General features: G+C 40.1%; 1 protein-coding gene across 5 annotated transcripts in view; it reads right to left on the minus strand.

Annotated features, from left to right (window-relative positions):
- Nucleotides 1-10,978, minus strand: part of DOCK3 (dedicator of cytokinesis 3) — a 653,304-nt gene that overhangs the window by 164,447 nt on the left and 477,879 nt on the right. For all 5 annotated transcript variants that reach the window (XM_030811683.1, XM_030811684.1, XM_030811682.1 and 2 more), the window contains exons 13-14: nucleotides 8,624-8,712; nucleotides 1,186-1,311 (exon numbers count right to left, since the gene is read on the minus strand). In XM_030811683.1, coding sequence (XP_030667543.1) covers nucleotides 1,186-1,311; nucleotides 8,624-8,712 — 215 coding nt within the window. The remainder of the gene's footprint in view (nucleotides 1-1,185; nucleotides 1,312-8,623; nucleotides 8,713-10,978) is intronic.

A 10,978-nucleotide genomic window follows, 5' to 3' on the forward strand; every position in this document is an offset into this window, starting at 1 on the left:
GTGGCTCCAGCCTGTAATCCCACCACTTTGGGAGGCCGAGGTCAGGAGTTTGAGACCAGTATGCCGTACTGGATCACTTGAGGTCAGGAGTTCGAGACCAGTCTGGCCAACATGGTGAAACCCTGTCTCTACAAAAATTACAAAAATTAGCCAGGTGTGGTGGTGTACACGTGTAGTCGCAGCTACTCAGGAGGCTGAGGCAAGAGAATTGCTTGCACCTAGAGGGTGGAGTTTGCAGTGAGCCAAGATGGCGCCACTGCACTCCAGCGTGGGCAACAGAGTAAGACTCTGTCTCAAAACAAACAAACAACGACAACAAAAAACTCAACTGAGAGGGTAGGTCCACTCCTCCTAGAATCTATCCAGATAACCAGACATTTACCCATTCTAATCTCCTTTTCCTTATTTGCATCTTTTCTGCTTATCAGGACACCTAACATCCATCTGAACCATGCCTCTACCCTTTCTTTACTCCTGATAGCACCCTTGGCTCTGATACCCCATTTGGATCCACTTTTCCAGGCCTACCCATGTCTGCCTAATTAGAAAACATGAACCTGATACTGACCTACTGGGACCACAGTTGAGGGTCAATGCATTCCCAATTTCTGCCCTGGCTCTCCACGGGGCATTAGATGAAATGAGTGAAACAATTCCTGAGAAGCTGGCCAGGTAGTGCTATATTCACAATGTCTAATTTATACCATTTGCCTGATCTATTTTTCTGATACATGAAAATGGAAATGTATCTGCTATTCCTACACATATGGGATTCACTGATACTACAGGCATATATTTTGATATATTCTTCCCCTTAAGCAGGAAGTTGTTGTGAGACAATTATATTCTAAGAAATGTGATGGAAGAGTAGAGTATAAAAACTCTCCATGAAGGTTCCATATTCACTTCTACCATCCAGCCTTCATAGAAGACAACAAAGCCAATCTGCTGGATTGTCATGTTGCACTGGTGAATGTAATGTAGGGGCTTCTGGAAAAGAACAAATGCCTATAAGAGCCAAAGGGCCATTGACTACAGACTGCAGTAAGCAGCCTGACTTGGGATGTGGGAGATTTTAATAGCTGCAGGTCTTCTCCATAGCACAGTTCACCACCTGCTCAGGAGGGGAGCGGTAGATTCCATCCTAACCCAGCTTCCTTCCCAGGCCCAAACAGTTCTGCATACCTGGCATAATGACATCAGGAAATCCCAATTTTCTTGTAATCGCCAATCCCCTATTAAATATCATGGGATTTTCTCTCCGAATCTGTTCCATGTCTCCACGAAGAAGCTGCAGAGAAATGATAAGACCTGCAAAAACAAAAGCATTTTCTTAGAACCCTGTTACATAGTACTTGAAAAGGCATAGTCACATTTTCCAGAAGAAAATGTGCAAAGTTCAGCAAAATTCTTGAGAAAAACTTTTATGCAGACAGTATAAGTTATTCTGAAGAAACATTTTGGAAAGCTAAAGAAATTTAAGTCAAAGTGACCCCAATAACCCAGAGAATTAGTCTATTAAACACAGACTGAAGTCTGGGAGATTGAGTCATCTCTCCCTCTGTTCCCCAGCATCCAACTAGGGTCCAGCTGGCCTTTGTGAATATTGAATGAGAGGGTTGAACTACATAAGTCGTATATTTAGGAACCTAGAGAAATCTAAAGACTGGAAACAAGTATGACCAAAGAAGACCTTCAGTCAGGCCATCTCAAATATGAGAAATGAGCAAGCTAAGATGTGCTGTGTTTTATGCTAGGAGTATGCCAAAGTGTGGGAAGTAACTTTCTAGTTCAATCTTGCACTGGCTTGCAACAGAGGAGACATCACATTCTGCAAAGAAAAGAGGGCGCTTTTGTGGGACTAACTAAGCCGTGACTCCATGAGGATTTCAGATCCTCCACATGATCTTTAATCAAAACTTGGGAGTATTTGTAATATCCCCTCAGGTGAGCTGCTTTCTGGCTCATTACTTACACCCTTGGAGTTGTGCACAAAGTTAGAATCTCCTGAAATTTCCCCTCCACACCACCCTCCTGAGGGTCCCCGATGCAGCTACTGGCTAGAAGGCTGTAACAGTTAAGCCTGTATGGAATTAGGAAGTGTTACCTCTATAACTGTGAATGGGTTTATCTGTTAACAGGATGAAGAATTTAGGTGTTGATCTATGGGTTGACAGGAGGCACCCTCATTGGTCTATAAACTTGGGAGTTAAATAGCAGATGAACATTTATAGAAATGAGGGAATAAGGTGTTATGATAATGAATACAATTAGAAGAGTAGTAGCTGGAATGGAGATAGTAACAAGCAGAATTGTAAAATAAGAATGGTCTAGGAATGGGGAGGGAGGAGGAAATGGAGAAGTAGACAAAGAGAGAAGTCAGATAGAAGAGTTACAGATATTTTATCTGGCAAGAAAAGTATGCCATAGCCAGGAATATGTACTCTCAGAGCTGGGCCAAGGGAGGAAATACGGTTCTACTACAGCCCGGACAGAACCTCAAGATTATCTCATTGCTTCTGCTAAACTCACGCTTTCCAAGAAACTTTGGGATTACAAACATGGTATCTCAAGTGTCATTAACACTAGGATCACAGTGCCCTGAAAAGGCAAACATATAGTATTCCAGTTGGCATTCTGGTTAGATAATCAGTGTTTAAGGTTTCAACCCCTCTAAAGTAATTATCTTAAGCCTAATCACTGGTGGACTAAACTGCAATTAGTTTATGAACCTGAAAGGCTGGGAGCCAGAACCAAAACCACAATAATCTTTGTAGAGAACAGCTTGGGCTATATCTGCCCTCACCTCATAACCTACTAACTTATTCATCTTTGTTGTCTGTACATAGCTATCAAATCATATCCTCTGGGTAAACAGAAATCCATTGACTTAGGAGACAGCCCAACATGAAGCAAATAGCTGGGGATGAAAGTCTCCATAATTTGAGGGGGTTGTGGTTGGAAGGCAAAAGCAAAAAAAAAAACAAAAAACAAATCAGTGGGTGTACTCTAATCATTCTGCATTGGCAAGGGTTTAAGTACCCACTGACTGCCTTTTGTCTTTGCATTTTCTGATCAACCAAAACGGCGTATAGATGCAAAGTGAAACTCATGAAGATGTTGACTAAAGGTGCTGGGAGTGTCACAGTTAGCTTTTGAGCTACCCAAAGGGATCCTAAAGAGCTGCTCTCTACTTCTAAACATAACAAATAAGGGAAAACCTTCAAGTTTATGCAAGAGATCAAATGAAAAGGCATGCAAAGAATGAAAGAAATCACCAATAGAGGCTATAAAAACTGTATGTCCTTTTGTAGAGTTGAGATCCTGGAACTTCTGGGTTTCCTTTCTAGTTCTGAAACCCTGGGTGATTGAAGCACATACCAAATAATGCTAAGGCATGATTCTGAGCACAAGAGAGCCTTCATGAATAGTTCAGTAAAGTGACCCACTCGCTCACCCAGTATGCAACCAGTCCCTTGGCAACACTTGATGTTCTACCTGACTATCATCTCAATGGGGCCCTCAAATCAACCCAGCCATCCCATTACTGGGTATATACCCAAAGGATTATAAATCATGCTGCTATAAAGACACATGCACACGTACGTTTATTGTGGCACTATTCACAATAGCAAAGACTTGGAACCAACCCAAATGTCCATCAGTGATAGACTGGATTAAGAAAATATGGCACATATACACCATGGAATACTATGCAGCCATAAAAAAGGATGAGTTCATGTCCTTTGTAGGGACATGGATGAAGCTGGAAACCATCATTCTCAGCAAACTATCACGAGGACAAAAAACCAAACACTGCATGTTCTCACTCACAGGTGGGAGTTGAACAATGAGAATACTTGGACACAGGAAGGGGAACATCACACACTGGAGCCTGCTGTGGGGTGGGGGGAGGGATAGCATTAGGAGATATACCTAATGTAAATGATGAGTTAATGGGTGCAGCACACCAACACGGCACATGTATACATATGTAACAAACCTGCACGTCGTGCACATGTACCCTATAACTTTAAGTATAATAATAAAAAAATTTAAAAAAAAGAAAGAAAATAACAAAGTCTAAACAATTTCTCCGTTAATCTGGTCTCACTGATTACCTGACACAAGAAAACCATTTTCTTACTGAACATCTTATTGGATTAAAGACTGACCCATAAAAAAGTAACTGGACAAATTAACACCTGTGTAAATATTGCAGGGTACCAACTTGACTCTGTTCTTGTGCCCCACCTCCCCCACCCCTCCTTGTGGAAATGCTGGATGAGGATTAATTATATAAATTAATGTCAGCCCAAGATGTGGAAATAAATTGTAGTTAACAGTCATTTTAAAATAAATAGAAAACTTGTGTGTTAACTGCTTTATCTTCACTTGTCCTTAATGCTCTTCATGCTACTACTGGAACTGTTAAAAGTTCAGTTTGTAGCTACATATCCAAAGCCAACAACGGAAATGAAGAGCCACATCTATTTAAAGTTCACATAGAAGAGTTGCTGCTGGATGACACATTTACTCTCAGCACTCAAACCCAATGTAGCAATTGCTTCTGCATTTTTAAATTATGTGACTTGAAGGAAAAGCACTAATGACTTCTGAAACAGAACTGCAATGCAATGAACTGCCCACAATATCTAACAAAGATGGGTAAAAGTTTATAGCAAAGTAAACTAATTTTTAATAAAGATGTATCTTTAATTAAGCAGACTAATAAAGACCTGAACTATTCCTTGAGCAATCTATAAAATTCTCTGACACAAAGACCCCAGAGTCCAGCAGTAGAAAACTCATGCTCAGAAGCTTGGCAACTGAGTAGAAAGGCCAAGTCCTGGAGTCTGAGGCCTGGGTTCTATCCTTATTCAGCCACTAAGTCATTTTGCTGAGCTTCAGTTTCCTCATTTATTTAATGAGGGGGTTGAAACAGGTAATTTCCAAGGTCTCAACTAGCTTCTAACATACTTCAAAAAGCAGCAGCCTGTTCCTCCTACTGACTTTTCCACAACTACACAGAGACCTCCTCTCACTACAGCCATCCTGAGGCTCTCCGAAGTCTATGGTGCCCCACAGAGAGATCTTTCTAACACTGTTTAAATGGCAAGTGTCTGTGAGTTCTAGACAAAAATCAGACACAGAATATGGCACAGTCCCTGCTCGCTCTGGGGAGCAAGACAAAACTCATCATCTTAGGAAGTTCTGGCCAGGACAATTAGGCAGGAGAAGGAAATAAAGGGTATTCAATTAGGAAAAGAGGAAGTCAAATTGTCCCTGTTTGCAGATGACATGATTGTATATCTAGAAATCCCCATTGTCTCAGCCCCAAATCTCCTTAAGCTGATTAGCAACTTCAGCAAAGTCTCAGGATACAAAATCAATGTACAAAAATCACAAGCATTCTTATACATCAATAACAGACAAACAGAGAGCCAAATCATGAGTGAACTCCCATTCACAGTTGCTTCAAAGAGAATAAAATACCTAGGAATCCAACTTACAAGGGATGTGAAGGACCTCTTCAAGGAGAACAATAAACCACTGCTCAATGAAATAAAAGAGGATACAAACAAATGGAAGAACGTTCCATGCTCATGGGTTGGAAGAATCAATATCATGAAAATGGCCATACTGCCCAAGGTAATTTATAGATTCAATGCCATCCCCATCAAGCTACCAATGACTTTCTTCACAGAATTGGAAAAAACTACTTTAAAGTTCATATGGAACCAAAAAAGAGCCCGCATCACCAAGTCAATCCTAAGCCAAAAGAACAAAGCTGGACGCATCATGCTACCTGACTTCAAACTATACTACAAGGCTACAGTAACCAAAACAGCATGGTACTGGTACCAAAACAGAGATACACATCAATGGAACAGAACAGAGCCCTCAGAAATAATGCTGCATATCTACAACTATCTGATCCTCGACAAACCTGACAAAAACAAGCAATGGGGAAAGGATTCCCTATTTAATAAATGGTGCTGGGAAAACTGGCTAGCCATATGTAGAAAGCTGAAACTGGATCCCTTCCTTACACCTTATACAAAAATTAATTCAAGATGGATTAAAGACTTACATGTTAGACCTAAAACCATAAAAACCCTAGAAGAAAACCTAGGCATTACCATTCAGGACATAGGCATGGGCAAGGACTTCATGTCTAAAACACCAAAAGCAATGGCAACAAAAGCCAAAATTGACAAATGGGATCTAATTAAACTAAAGAGCCTTTGCACAGCAAAAGAAACTACCATCAGAGTGAACAGGCAACCTACAAAATGGGAGAAAATTTTTGCAACCTACTATCTGACAAAGGGCTAATATCCAGAATCTACAATGAACTCAAACAAATTTACAAGAAAAAAACAAACAATCCCATCAAAAAGTGGGCAAAGGACATGAACAGACACTTCTCAAAAGAAGACATTTATGCAGCCAAAAAACACATGAAAAAATGGTCATCATCACTGGCCATCAGAGAAATGCAAATCAAAACCACAGTGAGATACCATCTCACACCAGTTAGAATGGCCATCATTAAAAAGTCAGGAAACAACAGGTGCTGGAGAGGATGTGGAGAAACAGGAACACTTTTACACTGTTGGTGGGACTGTAAACTAGTTCAACCATTGTGGAAGTCAGTGTGGCGATTCCTCAGGGATCTAGAATTAGAAATACCATTTGACCCAGCCATCCCATTACTGGGTATATACCCAAAGGACTATAAATCATGCTGCTATAAAGACACAGGCACATGTATGTTTATTGCGCCACTATTCACAACAGCAAAGACTTGGAACCAACCCAAATGTCCAACAACGATAGGCTGGATTAAGAAAATGTGGCACATATACACCATGGAATACTATGCAGCCATAAAAAATGATGAGTTCATGTCCTTTGTAGGGACATGGATGAAACTGGAAATCATCATTCTCAGTAAACTATCGCAAGGACAAAAAACCAAACACCTCATGTTCTCACTCATAGGTGGGAATTGAACAATGAGAACACATGGACACAGGAAGGGGAACATCACACTCCAGGGACTGTTGTGGGGTGGTGGGAGGGGGGAGGGCTAGCATTAGGAGATATACCTAATGCTAAATGACGAGTTAATGGGTGCAGCACACCAACATGGCACATGTATACATATGTAACAAACCTGCACATTGTGCACATGTACCCTAAAACTTAAAGTATAATAATAATAAAATAAAATACAAAAAAACACAAAAAACTCATCATCTTAACCTGGTGAAGCAATGGTAGAAGTTGCTCTTTCATGAATTAGTACTATCATCTCTCTTTTTAAATATTCTCTAGATGTTTTAATCACATTATGTCCCAAGAACGTGTAGTCAAGGGCACCTCTTTATAAATCAAATAAGTAAATAAAGCAAAGAACATGACAAATATTGATGTGAATGGTAGTTTCCCAAATTGCTAGTAACTTTCCTATCTGTTCAAAACAAAATTTTATTTGTCTCTTGCGTTAGCCTAGATTTAGCACAGTGCATGGAGCTACTTGGCATCCAGGCACATGTATAAGGGAAAACTGTCATTTAAAAATAGTGACAGGCTCTGAGATATCCCCCAAACCCCCACTAGGGTTTTAGAGGAATCAAGTTGTTACAACTGAAGGTCTCAATCTGGGCAGCCTCTGGTGTGGATCTCCTCTAAGGATCCTCCTAGTTGAGCATCTGCTCATCCCAACAGAGAAAAAACAAAGTTTTCTACAACATGTACTACTCTTTAGAAACTGCTTGCCTCTCAGTGACTTTACACTGTCATTTAAGGACAACTTATAATTTCCAACAAGGTCTATGAAAGTTAAAACAAAGAGGATTATGTAAAAGAGGTTATAAAATGATTTAGAGGTAAAAACTGTCAGGAGTAACCTGGTTCTGTGTAAATTAGATAGCTATCTGCAAGGGTCTATAAAGGCAAATAGGCTTTTAAATAATGCTTCTAATTTAATCAAGCATTAATGTTGAACTTAGAAAACAATATAATATGTAGAACTGCACTGAGATTATATAGAAATTATTTAAACAGAGTTTTTAAAGAAAGGAAGGGAAAAGGAAAAGGAGAAGTTGAGCTAAGATGAAGCTTCTTTGAAATAAAGATTTTCCATTCTAGTTTCAGAATGACTGATACTGGCAGACTAATCACAGATTCTCATTATGGTCAGTCTTTCAGGAATAGAAGGAGAAGTGTGTGATGTCTATATCTATATAGATATCTAGCTATATATATACAGAGGTATTTATTTGGCTGAGTATAATCTTTGTTTAGGCAAACATAGACTTCACAATGTAACAAACCCTGCAACATTTTTGCTCACTCTGGATTTGAATTGGAACTCAAGTTACCTATCAACACATATGGAACTCATCATAGAAAAAACAGAAAATGTATTTTGGTCAGCAGATATTAGGGAAGGCCTCAAATTATTACAAAAAGAATGAGTAGGAAATGCCTGGGCAGGAGAATAAATGTCTATAGGGAATACAGCAGCCAATCTGCACCAACCAACCGAAGTGCTGTATGATTAGCAACTACAAATGCAACATACAATGTTCTAGTCAGAGAAGTACCTCACCATGGCTGGCGCTGGGGGCAGAGTACTTGGCACTGGACTTTCGGATGATGTTCTCGTGGATCTGGGACCACTCACTCTCGTTGTTGCACCTGTAACAGAAGGACAGGTGTTATGGTACTCAAGTATTTCAAACACCTGGTCTGATGTTCCAATGTGTAACACTTAAGTTCGAAGGGAAAAGGATCCCTCACTTTCCTAAAGAAATGATGTTATGTTTTACTAAATTAAACAAGGCTCATTTCCTATTAAGCAAAAAAGATATACTTGGGCAAAGGATAGAAACTCTAAAATGAATCCCTACAAACATTTAATTGGCAAAATTCCTTCTCTCAGAAGTAACACTATCCCACATGAAAAATTGTTTCTTTTCTAGCACCCATTGCATGCGTGTGCACAGACATATAAACAGGCCCCAGAGGAAAGTTCCTGATGGAGGAAAAATATCTCCTCTCAACAAGTACTACTGTTTAGAAACTGCTATGGCATTGGTTTTTTACTGTCATACAACTGTCATTATGACTGGCCCCAATGGAAAGCCCTGCTAAGCTAAAAGCAATGTTGATACTATTTGCATGAAGCTATGTTTTAACCAGACCAAGTTAAGAAAAGCTTGTGAGAGCAGTGGGCTTGATTTACCATGAAGTCTTCTGTGGTCAGGGGGAAGGAGGACTTAGCAGACAAAGCTGGATGCCTAAATGTGTAAGAATAAAGTTTCTTCCTAGGAATAAAGCTCTTTCCTAGGAACTATGGGATTGAGACAAAATAATGGAGGAATAACAGTGCATTTCTCTTACATTCTGATGTTTTAGTGTCTTCCTTCTAAAGGTCAATTCCCAGAGAACTGCAACCACATAACCATTTGGAACAAAGTTTAGGAACAGAGACTAGGAATTCCTTATCCTAGTACAGACACCTTGATAAAACAATTGGAAAAAGATGAGGGTAATCTTGAAAATTCCACTTGACACTTAGGGAGTTCCCACAGCCCTGGTTCTACCCCGTCCCCTGTTGGTTAGGAAGGTATGGATCTACCTATCCCAGAAAACAAGACCCATGCAAAAAGGAGAACCCATGGAACTTTTCATGGATTACTCAGATGTGTCCAGTTCAGCATGGCCACTTCCAGGAGGAGACCCCAGTAAGAGTTATAGAATGTGCCATCCAATAGTATAAAGCATTTCAGGTCTCTAAATAAAAGGGTTGGAATAGAGGCCACTCAGAGATAAAGGAGGTCAGTTACTAGCTTAATTAATTGTTACCCAGTAAGTGGCTCTTTGGACTCCTGGCCATAAAAATATACCTCATTTACTCAGAGCTGTTGTGATGAATGGTTAAAGGAGGTTCTCACAGCCCAGGGCTCTGAGAATAACTTTCTGCCTATAGAATTTCTTCCAAACAAGGAAAGAGGGAAGAGTATCCTTTAAAACAATCTCTTGTGATTTAGCAACTTGGCAGGAAATTAAAAGCCTTGAAAATTACCTCCCCTACTGGATGTGGTAATTTCAGTTTTTCTCCAATAAAATACTCACTGGTACCATGGTGGTATGGTGGAGCTGGAGCTTTGTTAGTCATACCAACAGTGGCAATCTGTATTACTTCACTCGCATCTATCCCTCCACCCAACACATACAATTCATTTGCTAGACAACTGACAGCCTGTTCCTGCCATTCCTCTCCCCTTGCATACCTCTTACCTATTTGTGACCTTCACAGCTCTGCCTTCAGCCCATTTCCTTCTTACTCTACAAGCCTTCCTGGGCAATCTCACCCATTCCCATAGCTGCAACCACTACCAGAGGCTGCCAAGCTCCAAAGCATTGTCTCCAACCCAGACTTATCCCAAGCTCCTGATCTACATGGCCAAGAAAATTCATTTCTCCCCAACCTGGCTGTACCCAGAGATGCCCTCTCACTGAGAGGAACTCAGTAGTTCACTATACCCTTCCAGCATTCACCATATCCTACAGATTTTGCAATCATAAAATCTCACATTTGACTTCTCCTCTTCATTGTCTTGGTTTGGTCATTATCATCTCTCTTCTGGACCAGTATAATAATCTTCTAACAGGCCTTTTACACATCTTGCTTTCCAGAATGTCAATTTGGTCATATGGCCACCTTTCTTAACGCCCGTCACAGGTTAGGGTTCAAACTTTTCATCAAGTCATTTAAGGCAGTCTCATCAGGGTCCTCTCTTACCTCTCCAGATCTCTTTTACATTGAAAAAGCCTACAAAGACTCTACTTTATTAATTGTATTTCTTGCCTTTCTTTCCCCCTCTTTTTTTTTTAAAGGATTCAGTTCAATATTGCCTTTCCTATGAATCCTTTCCAGCTTGCTCTATTATTTTCCATT

This window comes from Nomascus leucogenys, chromosome 4 (assembly GCF_006542625.1).
Source record: "Nomascus leucogenys isolate Asia chromosome 4, Asia_NLE_v1, whole genome shotgun sequence".
In the NCBI taxonomy this organism is placed as follows: Eukaryota; Metazoa; Chordata; class Mammalia; order Primates; family Hylobatidae; genus Nomascus; species Nomascus leucogenys.